Source organism: Ambystoma mexicanum, chromosome 7p (genome assembly GCF_040938575.1).
Source record: "Ambystoma mexicanum isolate Mex_15411 chromosome 7p, UKY_AmexF1_1, whole genome shotgun sequence".
In the NCBI taxonomy this organism is placed as follows: domain Eukaryota; kingdom Metazoa; phylum Chordata; class Amphibia; order Caudata; family Ambystomatidae; genus Ambystoma; species Ambystoma mexicanum.
The window spans coordinates 168,001,108-168,021,553 of NC_090939.1; the positions used below are offsets into that span (position 1 = coordinate 168,001,108).

The 20,446-nt window shown below is 45.2% G+C and overlaps 1 protein-coding gene across 2 annotated transcripts in view; it reads right to left on the reverse strand.

Annotated features, from left to right (window-relative positions):
* ACP6 (acid phosphatase 6, lysophosphatidic) overlaps positions 1–20,446 on the reverse strand; it is a 222,194-nt gene that overhangs the window by 170,262 nt on the left and 31,486 nt on the right. For both annotated transcript variants that reach the window (XM_069635998.1, XM_069635999.1), the window contains exons 3-4: positions 4,007–4,135; positions 3,779–3,909 (exon numbers count right to left, since the gene is read on the reverse strand). In XM_069635998.1, coding sequence (XP_069492099.1) covers positions 3,779–3,909; positions 4,007–4,135 — 260 coding nt within the window. The remainder of the gene's footprint in view (positions 1–3,778; positions 3,910–4,006; positions 4,136–20,446) is intronic.

The following is a 20,446-nucleotide window of genomic DNA, read 5'->3' on the forward strand; positions in this document are numbered from 1 at the left end:
ATCTCATAAGGTTTAAATACTTTTTCTTGTGTGAACTACTGTTCCCAAGAAGAGTAAAGTGAAATTGACTTTACTTACCCTTTCTCTTTCTCTTTGTAGGTCCAGCACACGCCATTATATGTGGAGTGCTTGGGGGTTACTTAGCAGCCCCTTATCCTACCTACGCATGTCAAAAACTTTATGTTACCTCACTACTTTAAATGGCTTGTGGCAGTGGTTTAATTTTCCTACCATTGTGCTTTTCTAACGCAGGCTGAATCCTCCGCTGCAGTATAGCACCCATGGGTGACCATGGTGTCAAAATGGCATTGGTCTCCTTTTTTCGCCATTTCTTGTTTGTGAGGTCTTCTTGGGTTTTACTATGTGTGCCAAACCAGGTTTGACCCCTTTATTTGTTTTGCCTTTGGCAGGCTTGAGTACTGAAACCCACCTCTGGCTCCAGTGTGTCTGCAAGAGCAGAAAGTGAGGGAGGTGCCCAAAACTCCTGTCCTTAGTCTCCAGGAAAACCGGAATACACCCAGTGTGGATTGGCTGGCTGGCTGTCCCTACTGTGCGAGTGACAGCTTGGCTGTGCATGAATGGGAGAAACCTGCTTTAAAGGTGAGGCTTCTTGAAATGACGACAGAATCGACCACTGGGAAGAACAACCAGTCGAAGAAACCGTGAACGAAGCTTACTGCATCCTTCTGGACTGTTCTGTGAAGCCCTGCTGCTGTGCTGAAACTTCTAAATCGACGAGAAGCTCCGGGAGGGACGACTTCTTGCCTTGGGTTATTGGGACCAGCTAACCCTGAGACACTGGGCCATCTTCCCCGACTAACTGTACTTTGCTGCTGCAGGAAACAAGTGCCAGGGGTTGAGAAATCCGTAGTCTAGTGCAACGTCTATAAGCCGGCCAAAAGCTCCAGGAAGATCCGAGGACCCTCCAAAAGCAGGACCGTTAGGAGAATTCGCAAAAATTTGCTAATTCCCTTCACCTTAGAGCCCTCCAGCTCTTTTGCTAAACTTTGGGACTTCGAACTTTTAAATCAATGTGTTTTCTGTGTTTATTTCTTTTGGTTATGGAGTTTTAGACAACTCCATAGGCATCTTTTCATGCGCGTCACACAGCACCCTCAGTGCAGTGACACAGGGAAACCTTTTCAGGCTTTCCCAAGGTTTAAGTACCTTCTCTGGCATAAACTACCGTTTCCCAAAGAAAGTAAAGTGAAATTGACTTTACTAGTCTTTTCGAATTCCTAGACCCAGCACACCCTCTCTCACAATAGAGTGCAGGAGGGGTTAACTAGTATCTCCCACATCTAGATACTCATGTGGCAGTCAAATGCTACCCTTTCCTCTCGAAATGGCTGGTGGCAGTGGTTTTACAACGGAGACCCAAATGCACTCAGGTATGATTGGCTGGCTGTCCGGCAAGAACGGCCACCCTGCTGGGTGAGTGGACAGCTAGGCTGGAATGGGAAGGCATTGTCGACCACTGGAACGAAAGAACCGAAGACTAGCTTGAAGAGGACTGCTGCAGGTCTGAGTCGCTAAGTTCATCTCGACAGAGAAGCCCTGCAAGGACGACTTACCAATCAACTCGACAATAAGCCACCTGGATACCAATCTCGGAGCTGGTTGTATTTTCCTCAGAGTGCTGCAGGAAATCGGATAACCAGGGAGAGGGACACCAGTTTGTGTGCTTGACTACAGCTACCGGAATTGAAGATTTGCCAGCTTTTTTGACCAGTCGCAGTGCAGGAGTTCCCCTGACATCCTCCCTCTTGTCCCCAAGACTGAGGCTCAGGAACAGCGAGATCTGCAGGAACTGCCAGGAACAGTCTTCAGCTGCATCTTTTTCTTCATTTGTAAGGTACTGTGAAACCAGACAGAGTACTTACCTCTCGCTGTGAAAGTGCTTGGAACTCTCGCAACTAGCAGGCCTAATCAGCTTGTGACCCAAAATATATTTCTTCTTGTTACAAACTACTTCTGAGAACTAGACTTTACCGTTTACTTACTAGAACCATTTTTATCCTATCCAAGACTTTAGCCCATTGACTTTGGCCTAGCCTATTGAATTGACTCTTCTGGTGAACTCAAAGTATCTGTACTGTCTAAGAAAATTGTAATTCTTTTATGTTCTGAACCTATTCCTTTTTGCTCCTCGTTCAAAGTATTCTGAATGCCATTTTGCTCCTCCTTCAAAGTAGTATGAATGCCTCAGAAACTTAACGAGTATAGTATTGAAGTATATTTGTGCATGATATTTAACTGCCTCCTTCTAGTGAATGTTTTATAACTGACTGTTGAATAAATTAATAAGTGTTTAACCAAGAAACCTTGAGCCTAAGAGTTTATTTGAACACCTGTGATTGTAGACCTCTGTGTAACATTACAGCTCACATTCCCTCTTGAGATAAGCCTGGCTGCTCAGCTTTGCTACCAAAAACTGTGTAGTACAGACTTATACCAAAGGTTACTTTTGCTTACACCTGTAGTCATAGTTGTGTGCAGTGGTCCCAAAGGGTACTGCATACAAACTCTGCCTAACAAGGACGACCCAAGCTCAAGTCCCCTCACCAGAGTGCAGGACTCAAGGAGTGAAGGAAACTCAACCGGTGCCCAAGATCTGCAGTGGTGCTGCTTACTGAACGCTGAAACCGCGAAGTGCAGCTGATCCGAAAAGAATCTGTAGCTGCCACCGACCTCCGAATTGCTGGCGCAGGAGTCGTCCAGACATCCTCCCTCTTGTCTCCATGATGGAGGCCCAGGAACCCAGGATTCGCATCGATGCAACCAAACAGAAGACAGCTGGACCACTCTTCTTCTAACCAAAGGTACGGTTCTGGCTTGGGGTACTTACCTCTGTGTCTTTAGCTTTGCTCTTCTCAGTTGAGACTGCAGTAGCTACTTTGCTAGAGTCGATTTCAGCTCTCCCCTTCACAAGTGTAACAGCTTGTGGCCCTACAGTGATTTTTCTTCAACAAACTCTAACTTTGTGCAAGAATTTGCTATCTAAGAAGTGCCTCGGCCCCATAGACTGTGCTCCAAATGACTCTGGCTGTCCTGGCTCCCTGCAGACTCTGCTAGTCCATTAACTTTGATATTTCTGTCCCTCATAGGTGGCAACTTGTTTTAGACTGTTATTGCTGGGAAAGTATGGTCTAGATCTCATTGGAAGATTTCAGTATACTCAAATGCACTGAGAACCGGTTTATCCTTTTCCTTCCTCTAACCTTCCCTTCCCTTCCCTTCCGCAACCTCAGAATCTGAATCTGCCAAGTATAACTAGTGACATACATAAATGCCATTACTGTCCTTGTGAATGAAGTCACCTCAGGGTGTAGAAAGTGTGTAAAAGGCATATCCAAGAAGTATCCACTAACTTGGGCCGATTCTGGAAAAGTATATTTGATTGTTACCTATCTTGCCCTGTTTAAAGAACGCTTATTTAAAAACTGATGTTAAATAAATAACTATTTATAACTGAAACCTAGAATGTGTTACTTGGCTACTTGTATTTGTGAGTTTCATTGCTACAGCTCAGATTTATCCCTCGAGAGGCCTGGATGCTCAGTCAAACTACCAACTTGTGTAGTACAGACCTATACCAAAAGGTGGGTTACCCACAACCAAGAAGTGTTGTGTAGTCTCATACAGTGTTACTACCTCAATTATTACCAACATAGATGCACTCAGAACAGTATGTGACTGCTTTTCTCTCAAATACATGCAAACCAAGTAATATTCCCATCACGCAGCAACCCCTGAAAATATTAATTATGCTACTCACAAGACCTCCGAAGGTTTAAAAACTGGAGAAAGAAACTTCTGGTCCTCAACGTAAGTCTTCCTCAGCCTTTCGCCAAGCTTACACATTTGCAGCATGCCAACAGTAGTGAGCTGACCAGCAAACGACCCACCCTGGAGGAAAAACACACAATACAAGAGAAGGGAATTCAATGAAGGGACCAACTTTACAAATGAGGGGCCCAGAGACAGAAGGTTTCAAGGTTCTCACCTTAAGAGTGACAGATCTGTATCGCTGCTCGTGGGTGGAGAGGGGCTGTGGCCCACCAGTTAGATTGGTGACTGTGTAATCAAACTGGGTGTGATCTGGGGCGTCCAGTAGGGAAGGGGACCACTCCACCTGCCGCAGAAAAACGAAAGTAGTTAAGAGTGGGATCATGGTGAGGCAGAGGAGTAGGGGACACTCAAAATCAGATGCAACCAACTGCCATAGGGCTAAGTGCTGAAGCATGAAAACCCCTATACACGTGTTAGATTTGAAGAAACACCACCAAATAATGACAGTTTTAAAAAACACAGATACACCTCAAATAAGTTGCAGATTTCTTATCTAATGCATAAAATGTAAAGATGATTGTAATGTTTTATCAAAAGAGAAATAAAAGTATGTGTGCACTGCCAAAATACATGCTTGAATATTTCAAATCTAACAGGGATTTTTAAGGAAACAGTTCTAAATGTTTTTGAAAATCTCAATGTAGTTGTAGTGAGGGGGATTTAATACTGTTTTATTGTTCAACTGATGTTTTGGACTTGAAAAATGTTTTATAGAGGGTCACAATAATTGGTTGCCTTTTATGCAGAAAAAAGGTAATCAATATTTGAATGACATTCCTCCAAATGAAGAACTAAGTGCAGAGATTCACAGCTGGACTCACATTGGGCACAGAAGGGAGAAGCTTACGGTTGTCTCAAAAAAATCAAATAGATTCAACAATCAAATAATCCATACAAGTTTTTTTTTTTTAAATGTACATTTGAAGCTATTGCTACACAAACTACTTTGAGCCTTACATCACTGACAATACATTGGTGGAGAAAGCCACACGCCTGTGTCCTATAGCACTAAGGTGGCATAGTTGGAAGGAACCCACATTGTGATCTCAGTTGCATGGGGTGCCACTTATGGGGGAAGTTCAGAGTCCTAGGGCTCCAGGGCAATGAACATGACACTATTGATGGGAGCTCACTCAGAATATTTGGGTTAACACATGGCGAGTGAGAGGGGATCAAGGCAGACCCATCCTTGCACCAGTCACAAGTATACACCATTGACGTGGTCACCGACAATCACAGGCAACATTGAGAGTGTGGTGTGTGCTGCTCTGCTTATTGATGAAACATCTCACCTATCCATAAAAATAACCTGAACCACAAGAGAGATTGCATTTCACAATATATATTTTAGTTTTATACATATGTACTACATAACACACTGGTTCATTTACAAGGGTATAAAGAAACAAGTCGGAAATACAATTATATAAAATACATTCAATATGATGAATAGGATAAACATGAAATTCCATCTAGACCAATCAGCCCCATCTCATTGATCGCCGTTTGCCTTCTCCTTCACCATCTCTTAGGAAGATTAAAATGAAAAGGGCCAATTATTTCACAGTCAGTGAGGATCTTGAAAATTAGTTTCTTGTGGCATTCAGTATGCATGACACGTTATTTTGCTACTGCTTATTTTTCTTCCAGATCCAGGTTATATTTATGTATATTGCACAAAGCAACATGAGCCAGTCTTTTCTGAGACATTGTTGAGTGTAGCAAGGGTTTCAGTAATTACAAAGCACTGAAGCTTCTATCAGCCTCGGAGGACAGGAAAGAAGGCAACGTGTTGGCAGGAAGACAACACCGAGCAGCACAGTCTTAAAACCTGGTCCCATGCTTAGAAGCTGGATTCCGACATGAAGCGCAATATAAGAACCTCATTTTTAATAATGAGCATGATAAAGCTAGTCAGATCCAATTACTCGTGCCTATTACCATGCCTGCTGTAACACTTTAGACACCACAGAACAGGTATTGATGAAGCCAACAGTTTCTGCTCATCTGTTTATAGGCATTGTCATAATGCTAATTGCAATCTGTTTCCATCATGAGCCCAGAGAGTACCACAATTTGTCAGTATTAGTTTAGTTTGTTTATTTGTATAGCGCGACTGAACCCTAGGGTAACTGGGTGCTTTTTCTTTAGGAACAGCAATGGTTACAGACGATTGCACATACAGTGTAAGGCAAGTATGATACAGTACAATGAATGGGGTGAGAGACCAGGTTACAGAGTGGTCCAAAAAGAGGGGCACAGTAGGTTGTGGCGGGACCCGATTACAGGTTGGTCTCTCGCAAATGTGGCATACATTGGAGTACAAGGATACAAGTGTTGGAGTGGTGTACATAATGGCATGCATTTGAAAGTGGCACAGTTAAGTACAGCTAAGTGCAGTTGATTGTCTATTGTTGAGTTATGAGCAGTTCCTTGACTTTGGCTCTGAACGACCAGAATGATGTGTCCGCTCCAATAGTCGTAGGTAGTGCATTCCAGCATTTTGCTGCTAGTGCAGGAAAGCTTGCACCCCGAGCTGTTTTCAAGTTGAACTTTGGGATGTTAAGTTGGTGTAGGTATGGGGATCTAGTGGGTCTGGTAGAGTTCTGTCTCGTAAATTTGTCAGATAAATATCGTGGGGCTGTCAGATAGGCATTTGTGTGTAATGACCAAGGCACAAAGTTTAATTCTCTCACAGATGGAGAGCCAGTGAGATTCCCTTCTGTGAATGGAGATGTGGGCCTTGCGGGTGAGATTGAGAGCACATCGGAGGGCGTTATTTTGTAGTATCTGTAATCTGTTCAGGTTGTGGTTAGTGGAACCAAGGAAGAGTGCGTTGCAATAGTCCAATTTGGACAATATGAGGGCCCTAGTCAGCGTGAGACAGCTGTTGGTAGATAAGAAAGGTTTAAAAGCAGGTTTAAAAGCATTGAGGAGTTTATTGGTGTATGCTGTAGATGAGATGGTGGCGTTGATTGCTTTTTAAGGGAGAGAGTGGAGTCAAGATACACCCCCAGTGTTTTGACTTTTTTCAACACTTTTATTATGTTGCCATCAATGGTGAAGGAATGGTATCTGGGGCCAGGTTTGTTGAAACGGGTTTGTTGGACGATCAGCAGTTCCGCCTCGTCATGACATGCTTTGGTACTCGCACCATGTACCTTATCTTGCTGCCCTATACCAGGTAATGACATCAAAAGCCCTGGCACTCACCATTTCAAGGTTTTCTAATTGAAATTACAATAAGATAGCTCAACGGGTTGAGCACACGCTACTGCAATCTGTGTGCGATCTGCAGGTCGCAGGTTCAAAACCTGGCAAGGCCAAACTCGGCCTTTCATCCTTCCGAGGTCGATAAATGAGCACCACACATTGTGGTAAGAATAAGCAGCTCTCAGATGCCCGAGGGTTCGTAGCGCTATATAAATGCTAATTATTATTATCTCCTGAGCGTTTGCAGGTGAGTGAAGTTGTCCCAGCAACCCTCTTGGGCCTGTTTTTCTGAATTTTCTGAATTTGCCCCCATTTTGTGCCCAGTCCTGGCCCGAGTGCTTTGCAGCTCCCAGCCCGCCCCAGACCCTGATTGGGTAGTTGGGACTCAACTCGCACCTTGCCTGGGCAGCCCCAGCCACTTAAACTTACCTACACTTGTATCATACTGTGACTAGTTTCCTCTGGCTCCCTCTCTCCCACTATACAGGACACTCCGATCTAGCAGTGTTTAGTCTTGTAATCAAATTGCACTGTTGGTATAGGCCTCTCTCGTACCATTCAGCACTCTCAGATCTAGCAGCGTTTAGTCTTTGTTAGGCAGAAACCTGTGCAGTTCCCTTAGGGACCACTGCAACAGATTTAAGAATACAGGTGTTGGCAGTTAACCCACTTGGTAGCAGTCTGTACCACCCAGATTTACCTGGTAGCTGTGGCTGAGCAGTCAAGACTTCCCTCAAGAAGAGTTAGGCAGTATGCAAAGTATACACAATAGGCACTCAGATACAACAATACAAGCAAACACTGACCAGAGCTTTGGTATCAAAGTATATAATTATTTATTTAAAAACACACTGTTGAAAACACTCCAGCACTCTCATTGTAAAATATTCTAAACACAGTTACTATTATAATATATACACCCCTTTTTCCTCATCAGATAAGTCACTGTAAAACACCACTTATTTTCATACAGAGGTGAGCGCTTAACTAGATGGCACTCAAATAAGCTTGTGAGAAAGGGGGGGGGGAAGAGAATATGGAAAGGTACACCACTCTTAAGATTCAGGAACACTGTTAGCAAGGCAGAAGAGCAAAAGGTACTGGTGAGCCAAAGTCCAAAGGCTGGGCCCACTCTTACAGAGAGCAGAGCACAAATGCGCACAAGATCACACAGTTACACTAGGCTTAGAAAGTCTTGCAGAGGGTTCAAAAAGAGTTGAGAGGCTTAGGAAAGTTTAGCCAGGGTGCCCCAGGCTAACCCAGGTTCGAAAGCCGGGGCTAAATCTACCCCGTACAGTCGGTAGCAAGGGAAGCCAGGCGGGACATGGTACCTTAAGTGGGAAGGATCCTCCAGCGGTGGCAGTTGTTCTTGGTATGGGTGCAAGTTGCGTCGTCGTCCAGGGGAAGAGAAGATCTCGACTTGGAGGAAAGATGAAGGTCGTTGCACTACCAGGACAGAAACCAGCCGCGGAGTTTTACGGTTAAAGGTGGTACTTTTGTTTCGCGGTCGTGGTAAAACGCGGTATCCCGGTTGCCGGGGTGCTTGGCGTCGGGAAGGCGAAAAGACGGTGAAACTGGTTATCCCCACCAGTCAAAGGAAGAAGACTCTCCGGCGGGAGATCTCCTCTGTCGTTGGGAAAAGTGGTGAGACGGTCCAGCAGGGCTCCACCGGTGGTGGTGTCGTGGCAGGTCAGCTCAGCTTCTCCCTCGTCAGATTCTTAGGTCCTGTGGCGACTTCTGAAGTTCCAGTCCCCAAAGCCCTGCTTTTATGCAGCAAACCCCCATTCACTCAGCCTAGCTGTCACTCAAACATGCAAAGTGGGCCAATCAGGATGGAGTGCGACTTGAGTTGCCTAGGCAACTCAGTCCAGGGTGCCTAAATTCCCCTCCACCCCTCCTAAGTACCCCAGACAGAGTGGCACCACTTTGGAGGGCTTCTGTGGAGAAGCCCGCCAAAAAGTGGAACAAAGGGCTCAACTTGGGTTGGAGTCACAGAAGAGAACACAAACGCCATTTTACAATCATGTTTTGGCAAAAAATACCAACCGGAGAATTAATATTAATTAAATAAACCGGCGGTATGTTCGAGGCTACCGTAAATAATTAAATAAAGATAGTAGCCTAAAACAATGGGAAATCCCATAGGAAAATATTTGCGGTTGAATATAAAAAGTAGTATCCACTGCCACCAGCCAAAACTCGATCAGGGGGGACGGAGACGTGCCCCCTCGACTAACACACCCTGGGGCAATCAAATTGCCCCAGCCAGTACGCCCACAATATGATGGTTTGTACTGGTTCTGTTCAGAATTTAAGACTCGTAAAGTCAATGGTGACTTTACATGCCCTGGGAGACAGTCAGTCCCAGTGTATGAAGTCTATACTGGGGGGTCACTATGACACCCGTGTCACTGCACTGAGGGTGCTGTGTAACACACATCACAAAAACACATGAAGCCCTATGGAGTAAAAGACCCCATAGCCCATTAAACACTTCTAGATTCAAAGAAACACACTCAAATCATGTCCAAGAGTGAGGGTAAAAAAAGAGTCTCACTCTTGGCAGGAGAAAAAAATAAACCCCAGAAATCCAGCAAAGCTGCTGGGGGACTCACTAGGTTAGGAAATTCAGCCTAAACAGAGAATTCTCCCTAACAGTCTTGCACTCAAATCTCACTGTGTCTAGTCTTGTACTCTATTCGCATTGTTGGTATAGGTCCCTCCCCCACCATACAGGCCTCCCAAATCTAGCTGCGTTTAGTATTGTACTGAAATTGCATTGTTGCTAGGGGGTAGGCCTCTCCCCCACTATACAGGACTCTCAAATCTAGCTGTCTTAATTTTATACACAAAGGTAGTTTGGTCCTACCTTGTATTCAAACTGAATTGTGAAACTTAGGCCTCAACCACGCAACACAGTCAACTAGGCGCCATGTCTCTCACAGGCCACAACAATGCAGCCCCCTGGCGCAACACCAGCCCCGAGAGCCACTGCAGTCTCACACCACCCCCTCCATCACACATCCCCACCCCCCCTACAGCGCAACTTTAACCTACATCCCTCATCAACCCCTCTTCCCCCGCCCCCACCACAACTACCCGCCTCAAATTGTTAAACTCTTCCCCCACCCGTAGATCCCACTCTGCACAAATAAGAGCTGCAAGATGAAAAGACGAATTAGAGAGCATGCACCCACGGACCACCAGAGAATGCAGCAAGACACCCAACATGATAATCACGTGCCAACCGCGTCAGCCGCTGACGCCCGAAACCTCCCGTGCACATTCCCCTCAACTACCCACCACCCTTCCACTCACACCCCCCCACCCTTTGCGCAGCAAGAGAAGCCCTAGCCAATACCCCATCGACCAGACAACCACCCACTCTCTCCCATACACCCATAACCGCTCATAATGCAAGGAAAGGGTGAGACGACAGACACCCAATGCCCTCCCTAGCATCATCCATTCTCAGACACAGTTTGCAACCACAATAAAGGAGCGAAACCTCCCTGACCGTGCCCAACCCAGTCCTAGCTCTTTCCCCCATCCCCAACTGGCTACCCTTCCCCACACCCCACCTCCACCCTGCAACAACCCCCCCACTCCTAGAACCCTCAGCAGACCCCGCTCTCTCCCCCATCCAGACACACCCTCTACCCACAAAGGCATCCCACCAAATATCTTACACCCTCATCAACGCCAGGTCAGTCTCCAAAAACACAGAGGAAACCCAGACATCCTATTCATTACAGAGACCTGGTTCTCGGATAACTACGAACCTCTTGCGCATGAAACCTTCCCACCGGGCTACATTCTCACCGCCCGGAGCAGATCACGGGGGGGTGGGGTATGGTGAGGGCACTGGGAGGGCTTGCAATATTACACAAAGTCCAATTCAAACTAATAAAGCAAGGACACCTCCACCAGCACCACAGACTACAAATCCCTCCTGGTTAAACTCCAACTCGCACCATCCCGCCTCACACAGCTTCCTACTCCTCTACAGACCACCCCCCCCGCCTATGTCCATAGGGTACCAATCCCAGTTAAATACAGATTGAAAAGGGTGGCTGCGAGATTGCAACCTTGTTTAAGCCCTATATGTGTAACAATGGAAGGAGTTAAAGATCCAGTTTTGTCTATTTTGATTCTATAATTTGTATTAGTATGTAATAATACTATCATGGCTAGAAATTGAGATGGTATTTGAAGCGCTTTCATTCTTTGCCATAGTATTTGTCTTATTACTGAATCAAATGCACCAGATATGTCCATGTAGATCGGGCCATGATCTTTCTGTCTGGGGAGTTTTAAAGGGTGTGCCAGTATAGTGGCGTTTACTTGCGTGCCCATTCCTTTGCGAAACCCTGTTTGAAAACGCGAGAGGATCTTCTGTTCTACAATAAATTTGTTTAGGTCTCTCAGGATCAGGGCAGCAAAGATCTTGGCAGAGACATCTATGAGTGCTATGGGTCTAAGGTTAGATGGTTCAGTAAGTGAGCATTTTTTGTGTATAGTTATCACTATGGCTGATAACCATGAGGCCGGTACACTTTTAGTTTGGAACACACATTCAAGGCGCCTCAATACAATTGCTGCCCACAACTTAGGGTCGTCTTATATGACACATGGGGGAATGCCATCTGGCCCGGCAGCCTTTGAAGATTTCAATTTCCCTATTATTAGTTCAATATCATCCATATCCCATGGACATTGTGATGGTAGATCTGTCATAGTGACCAAGGTTTGAATGTCTCGAAATTTCTGGGGGAGTGCATATTTGTTCTGATATACTTCTATCCAGGCCTCTCCACTCACAGCCGAACACAAGGTGGACATTCCTTTCAATAGCGGATCTCTCAGCATCACCCAGACTTCTCTAGTATTTTTATCAACAAAATTACGAATCATTTTTTGGTTAGCTGTGATGTATTTGTCGAATTTAAGTCGTTTGAGATCATTTTTATACCTTGCAATAATTTCCTTTCTTTCTGTAACATTTGAGATTCTACCATTAGAATGTTTTAGAAAATTACAAATTTCAATTTTTTTTGCTTTTTCTTAGAGCAATTTCAGCACTGTAAGTTCCCCTATAGTTGGTGTGTTTCTCATTTATTTTTTGAGCTGCCAGCGCTTCAATGTGCCTAGGTATCAAGGCGTCATTCTCCAATTCCCAAAACTTAGATTCTCTTATTGACATCGATTCGACGTTTATTTTAAAACTGTCCCTGTTAACCAGATAGTTCAGGTGTCTATATAAACTTGTGTTCCATCTAATAGAAACTGCTTTGCGATCTATTTCTAATAGGGACAGGGCAGTTAAGGAACTGTATATTGGTATGGTACATTCCATGACACTCCAAAATGCAGTGATCACTAGGTGGGAATGTATGGTGTTACACAAAGATGATGTGTTAGCTATTGGTCCAGACATCACAATGTAATCAATGGTTGAGGTTTTATGGCCACGAGACCATGTAAACAATGAATATCAATAAATTGTATAATTTGCATGGCCCATTGCTCAAAATAATTTATCCATAGTTGCCCCCTTTCGTATGAGGACATAGCATATGCATAATTTGATGTCTCTGCCCCCACATTACATGGACTGAGATTGGAATTAAAGTCACCACCTATAATGATTTGCATATAAGAAGAGTCTACAACAGCCTCAGTCATTACAAGATTTAATTTGTCAATTATGCCATCTATGGTAGTTACATTCGGACTCCAGTAGAGTGATATCAAAAGCATGTTTGAACCCATTAGCATGCTTGTAGTAACTTCAATTGCAAGTATATCTGTGGATGCGAGTACCTGGCGTGTACATTTAATACAGTAAATGTGTTTTATAAATATGGCAAGGCCACCAGATGGACGCCCAACCAGGCCTCTCACAGCATGTACACAGAAAGCTGTATATCCTTCTAGGTAAATATTCTGAAGTGCCATGGTTTCTTGTACTAAGATTATTGCCGGTAGATTTGTATAGTGCTGCTTCTGAAACCATACCTTCAAATTCTTAAAACTACAACAATTCCATGAATTTATCACCAATACATTGTTTTATAGGTTTTCTTTACCTGGCATTTCATCAATTAGAGTTTTCATTAGAGGTTCAAGCCATGCAAGATTTGTGACAATTTTTGCCACTGATTCTGACTGAATTCTTATTTTTTCATGCATGCTTGCAAGCTGATTCTCTTGTGCATCTACATTAGGTTCACTTTGAGATGACAGTGCCTGATATTCAACAAAACTAGTTGCATCTTCCATAGAATAATACATAGACAAATCATAACCAATCATTTCAAAATCTTTTTCATGTTTCCATATTAGCGAAGCAATAATTATAGTCTGACATTTGCAAAGCATCCGGCAATTGGGGACATAGGGGAGCCTGATCCAGTCAATGTCATTCGACACCAGATTACGAAGATCTGGGGTTTGATGAAACACTTTCATTAATGAGGCTCGATTTAAATTAGGTTTATCCACTTTTGCCGGGTCCACCATCCACCTCATCACCAAGTTCATTTCCGGGGACACTTCTTTATAAGTTGAGACTCTACCTGTTCCCTGGCCATCAAGTTTTGGTGTATTGTTGGTAGATTGCTCTTTTTCACCAGCATCTATGCAAGCCGGAGTCACCTGTATGTTAGTGCCCCCATACACCTGTGTGGACCCCTTTTCTTTGTCCTCACTTAGTACTTGACTGTGTTCGTGACTGTTTGATTCATTAATAATCGAGTCAGTACTTTCTGTGTTAGTTACTGAACCTTGCAAATTTTGCGTTAGGGATGTTTTTTTCTGGTCTATTTTTTCAAAAAAAAACATAACTGTGTTTGTATAAGAAGGGGGGTGGATATTACATCAACCCCTTTAACTTGTACCGAAGGAAGTTCCTCACTCCCCTGTTCTTGTTTAGTTCTTTCAGCAATACTAATACTTGCTTCGCCTTATCATTACTCTCTTTAACACCCAAGTGTGCCTGGCTTTCTATGTTTAGTTGAGTTATATCGATGATCATATCATATCCTTTAGTTTAGTCTCATTTTTTTTTCTGTCTTTTCTGCTGTAAGCATTTCTTTTTTGTTTTTTTTTATTGCTATTTTTATTTGTTTCGGTGAGCCCCAATGGATTACTGGCATTTCTTCCCCCTATCTGTGCCTGTCTTTTCTTCGCTCTAGCATGCAGTTTTTTTGCTTTACGTGACATGAAGAAAGTAGACTGTTTTTCGTCACAATCTTCTGTCAGAAGTTCAATGGGAGAATGTACCTTCAAGCTAGGACCCATGTCTAAGTCAATCAAATCCGTAAGGGTCGAAGGACTATCAGGACTGGTTTTCAGTATAAGAGACTTGGGTTCCTCATATCCAACCTGTTCTCCACACACCATATCAGCAGGCACTAAATGTGCAGCTACCAGTATCTTTTCCAGAACCAAAGTTCTCTCATGTTGCAATTTCGCAATTTCTGCGTACGGGGGGAGCTGGTTCATTCCTTGTCCATTCGACTCATAGCTGTATCTGTTTCTAGCCTGTCAGCTTTACTCCAATCATTAGTTTGAGTTGATTGTCACATTTATCAGGGGCACAGTTTGAGTCTGTACTGTTCCTACGGGCTCCACCAAATTGTTCTTATACCTTGATTTACCACTAAAGACTTGCTCTGCCCAAAAGGTATGACATTTTTCCTGTGCCATCAAAAAGCCCTCTATTCTGCTCTGTCTACAAGCAAGTTCCGAAGTTGCTGAACTCAGGGCACCAATTGCCCCATGGGTATATTCGTGCCCTTTGTCCAGCAAATTCAGGATCCGTGCTAGCACAAAGAAGTTTTGTAGCTCTTGTTGATTAAGATCGACTAGAGTGTCTTCAAGGGGGAAGAATGGTAATGATGAGTTTGGCTGGCATGGTATTTCAGAAATCCTTTTAGGTGGGAGTGGATCAGATCCTAATACGGGTGAGTGTGGATAGGATATGTCAGTTGAATTACTCGCAAGTTCACATGCAGGTGAGCTTGCATTTTGTTTTGCCTCTTTTGTCTCCCAACTTATGTCATTTTTCTTGTATCTTTTGGTTGGCTCAGATTGGCCGCAATAGCTGCATGAAAGTGTACTTGTTCCCCAAGTACACATGAGCTCGCTGCCGGGGTTGATGGACCATTAGATAGGCGCGTTCTGCTATGTAATTCAGCAAGCACCACTGGCGCAACCAGTGAGGTGTCAGCAGTAGGTATGCTGTATCCATCACTTACCCATTACTGATAGTTCGCTACTGGGTGCGGTATGTTACATATAGGATTTGCGGGGTAGGTGAGACCCTCATTGGTCTCAATGTGAATTTGTGCTAGAGTATCTCATTCGTTATAATTAGAAGAGCTTTTAAATTCTGCTGCACAAATAATATTGTGTTTAGAGGTGCTGAAACAAGTTTACCCTCACTAGGGATATTACGGGCTGATCGCCCTTTTTTTTGGGTCTGATTTATGGTTTCTTGTTCCCCTCACTTATCGTTTAGGCACCTTTTCCCGTTGCACAACTTTTTGACCATGCTATAAGTCGTGAGACCAAAATTACCTAGTGCTTCAAGCTAAGCATCAACTAGCTAATCACAAAGAATTGCTTTTGGAGCACTGAGTAAGCTGTGCCTTCCCCACCCAGCCAAGCTTTCAGGCAGCAACAGACTTACGACTGCCCTCCCACCCGGAACGCGAAACGACAGACTTTGACACACTTTACAGTTTGTAAGCACCCCCCCTATAACAAAAACATTTTTCGAAGCACTGGCCGCCAACCTCAGCCTACATTCAACCCTCACCATCCTAGGAGACTTCAACATATGGTTCGACTCCCCATCAAACCCTATAACCAGGGCATTCACAGACAGCCTAGATCCACTCAATCTGAAACACCACACCTCCACACCCACCCATACGAGAGGCCACATCCTCCACGCAATTTTCAGCACCGAAAACATCTACCCAGCCCCGGCACCCCACCCCATATCATGGACGTATCACTCAGCACTCTGTTTCACCATACCACTCAACACTGTGGTCAGAGGCCAACTCCCCACACGTCCACCTCCAACAGCCCCCTCCGTTTTCCCACTATGGAACAAAGTCGTTACCACAGATCTTGAATTCTCTCTCTGCAACTCCCTCAATATACTCCTTCGACCTCTGGCTTACCAATGCCCTCAAACTCCTCACCCAGTCAAAACGTACCGCGCAGAGATCTGGACCAGCGCTGAGGATGTTCACCCCAATCTCAAACTTCTCAAAACTCTTGAACGCTCCTGGAGAGCCAACCCTTCAGCCCAAAACAAAACTGCCCTAGCGAGGACAACCAGAATTTACAGATCGGAACCGAATCTAAAATGCTTGCAACCCAAGTAAGGAACTACATAAAATCATAGCGGAATTCAATTACCCCCTCATGCACTCGCCTGTCCATCCCAAGCTCTCAAGCCTCACGAGACGCCCTCTCGCTCCACGTCTACAATGCAGCCAACGAGGCACAACGCCACCAAACTAAAAATCCTACCACCACATCGCCCGCAGCCCTCCCCTTAAACCCCCCACAATCACATTCTTCTTTTGATTCCACTCCCTCCCCCCCAATCACACACCAAGAATTCCTCTCGCTTGTAGCAGTCAGCCCCCCCCCCCGTCAGGCTCCTGGAAGACCTGTGCCCACCCCCCAATGCTAAAAATAAAATACTTGCCACCACCTGTGCAGGTAACATTGCACGCACAATCCAATCACTCACATCAGGAGCCTTCCCAAAAGCCCTAAACATCCTACACCAAACCCATTCTCAAAAAGCCAACCCTTGACACTCCCCCAAAACAACCGACCTATGCCCAATACGCGTTTCGTCGCAAAACTGACTGACCGCACTGCTTACACACAGCTTGGCCAATTTGCCGAAGCCAACAACCTCCTAGACCCAGCGCAATCAGGTTTAAGACCTAGTCTGCGGAAAAAAACATAACTCATCCCCCAACCAATCCTGTGGCCCTTCTTCACTAGGACAGGCACCTGCACCCTCTAACGCGGTTAAAAACCTCAGATGCAAATCTGACTCATTTATCCGTCGCCAAACACACCACCTGCGTATCCAAAACATGTTTCTTCCACCTACGTACCCTCAGGCGGATTTTCCCCTACCTCACTTTTACCAATCGTTTCTCGGCCATCAACTCCATCATCCTTTCCCGCCTGGACTATGCAAACTGCCTCTACCTAGGAGCCCCAGCATCCCAACTAAGGAAACTCCAAAGAATCCAAAAATCGGCAGCAGGCCTGCTCATTAAACCGCCTGCCAGATGTTAGGCAAAGTTTGAATGCAGTACCCTTGGGAACACTACAAACAACTACGAGTACAGGTATAGGGAACCCAACCTTTGGTATAAGCTTGTACTACACAGTTTTGGTAGCGTGCTGAGCAGCCAGGCTTATCTCAAGAGGGGAAACGTGAGCTCTAGCGGAGTTAATATTCCCTGTTACAGGTATTCAAATAAACTCTTACACTAAGATTTCTTGCATTAATAATGCATTTATCAGTCAGTTATAAAATGCATTACTCACGTTATAGCATTTCTGATGATTGTGTCTGCTTAGATTAACATGCTGTGCATATGGTCCGACATCCAGTGTTAACCGCAGAGCATTGCATCTTGTCTTTCGGGGACCAAAACGGGACGTCGGCATAGGCGCGTCTGTAACACTATCCCTATTGTGACATGTAGTGCACCCAAAATCCCTCACGTGCCGAGGTCCCTCCGTTTGTATTTTTTCTGCCATGAGGGAGCCCAAGGCTATTGTGAGTGAGTACATAGAGAGAGAGAGTAGTAAAAGGTCTATGTTCCTTCCACCCGCGCAGGGAGGCAGATACAATCATCAGAAATGCTATTACGGTGAGTAATGCATGTCTTCTGATGCTTGTTAATCTGCTTAGAATCACATGCTGTGCATAGACTAGCGAACAGTACCCAGAGTTGGAGGTGGGTTGTGAGAAGGAACAATAGTAAAAAAAAGTCTTAATACTGCTTGTTCCACCTGAAAATCTGATCTAGAATGAGTGTCTAGGCAATAGTGTTTTGTAAAAAGGTGTGTACAACTCCAGGTTGACGCTTTGCAAATGGACTCAAGGGGAACATTTGCAACGAATGCTATGAAAGCCCCAGTGCCCAGAGTAGAGTGTGCTCTAGGCTTGAAGGGCAGTTCTCTGATGCATTTGACAATCCACCTCGAGATAGCTGATTTAGAGACAGGATCCCCTTCTCTACCAGCTACCACTGAAACGAAAAACGTGTTAGTCTTTCTCAGTGGTTTCGTTCTTTCCAGGTAAAACATGACTTCCCTCTGCACATCTAGTGTGTGTGTGTGTGTGTGTGTGTAGGCTTCTTACGGCCATGTTAGTGGGATTCTGGAAGAAAGTGGGTAGTTCGATTAATTGGTTTACATGGAAGTTCCGAGATGCATTTAGGCGCAAATCTGGGATGAGTGCACATAACCACCTTATCCCTGTGGACTGCAAGAAAAGGGTCTAGAACTGAAAGGGCCTGTAGTTCACTAACCCTTCTAATAGAAGTGATAGCCACTAGGAAGGCAGTCTTGTAAGTAAGGTATTTTAGACTTGCTTTATGCATTGGCTCAAAGGGAGACCCCATGAGTCTGGTCAAAACCACATTTAGAGCCCATCTGGCTAGAAATGGGGGGTGAAGTCTCTTAACCCCTTCCATAAAAGCCTTAATAACAGGTATTTCCCACCACAACACTTTCTGTTGTGACGTAGTGTAGGCTGATAGAGCAGCTAGATGAACCTTGAGGGAATTCAAAACCAAACCTGAGTCTAACAAATGTGTTAGGTACAACACAATGTGGGTAGGCGAGCAGTAAACGGGATTGACGCCCTTGGTTTTACTCCAGATGACAACGCGCTTCCACTTACCGGAATAGCAATAACGAGGGTTAGGTTTTCTAGCCTCCCCGAGTAGGTCCATGCATCTCTGAGGGAGTTGAAGTTGTCCAAACTCTATGATCTCAGGAGCCAGGCTGCTAATTTCAGACTTTGCGGGCATGGGTGTAGTGTCTCCCCTTTGTCCGGAGACAACATGTTGTATGGGCAGGGTAGTTTCACAGCGGGGGCGTGGGGGGGTGAATAGGAGTGGGAGAGGGACATTTCCATTAGATGAGCGAACCAGGGTTGGTGACTGGTTCCTCTTGTTGATTAGGGGAGTCGGGGGGGGGGGGTGGCGAGCGTAGACAAATTTCCCGGACCACGTTATCCAGAGTTTGTTCCCCTTGGAGCAGTTCTGGGGGTACCTGGAGGCGTAGTCTTGGCATTGGGCGTTCTCCTGAGTTGCGAACAGGTCGATCTCTGGGAAGCCTCATTCTGCAAAGACGTTGGGGATGATGTCTTTGTGTAGACACCATTCGTATTCTACGGGCAGTGGGAAATCTCTGCTGAGCACGTCCGCTAGAAGATTGAGTTCTGGAACGTGTTGTGACAGTAGGAACATCTTGTGTTTGAGAGCCCACATCCAAATGTTCTGGGACAGCTTGGATAGCCCTGGAGAGTGTGTGCCCCACTGTTTGTTTAGGTAATACATGGATGTGGTGCTGTCTGTCAGGACCAGGACTGTCTTCCCTTGTAGCTGCGTCTGAAAGGCCATCAGTGCTTTGAATACCGCTAGCAGTTCTAACATATTTATATGGTTGGACGCTACTTGTGGGGACCACACTCCATGCGCTGTCTGCTGAAGCAGGAAAGCCCCCCACCCTGTGAAAGATGCGTCTGTCGCGAGAGTGGCTTCTACTGCAGGAGTGGTGAAGGTCTTCCCCTTCAAGAGGTTTTCCCTCGACCACCACTGCAGAGAGAGAACGAGGGCTGGCGAGACAACTACCAGACCTTCCCATTGTCCGTTGGCCTGACACCACTGGCTGTTGAGCCACACTTGCATGGGACGCATGCGCAGCTGCGCGTGGGGAACTAAGTAAACGCATGACACCATCATACCTAGTAAGCGCATGGCCTTGCGTACTGTCACTTCCCGACTGGCTACATATTGAGGGATCTGAGAAAGCATGTTCTGAACCCTCTCATTGGAGGGGAAGACGAGGCCGTCCTTCACCGAATCAGAGCCCCTAGAAATTGCTTGACTTGGGTCTAAACTGGATTTCTTCTCGTTGATGGAGAATCCCAGACTGAACAGGAGGTCTGTTGTCTTCCGAGTATTCACTAGACACGCTTCGTAAGAGTCCCCTGTTATGAGCCAGTCGTCAAGGTAAACAGGGACGGCTAGTCTGCGCAGGTGTGCTGCCTCTACTGCCAGGACCTTTGTAAACACCCTTGGCGCTGAGGCAA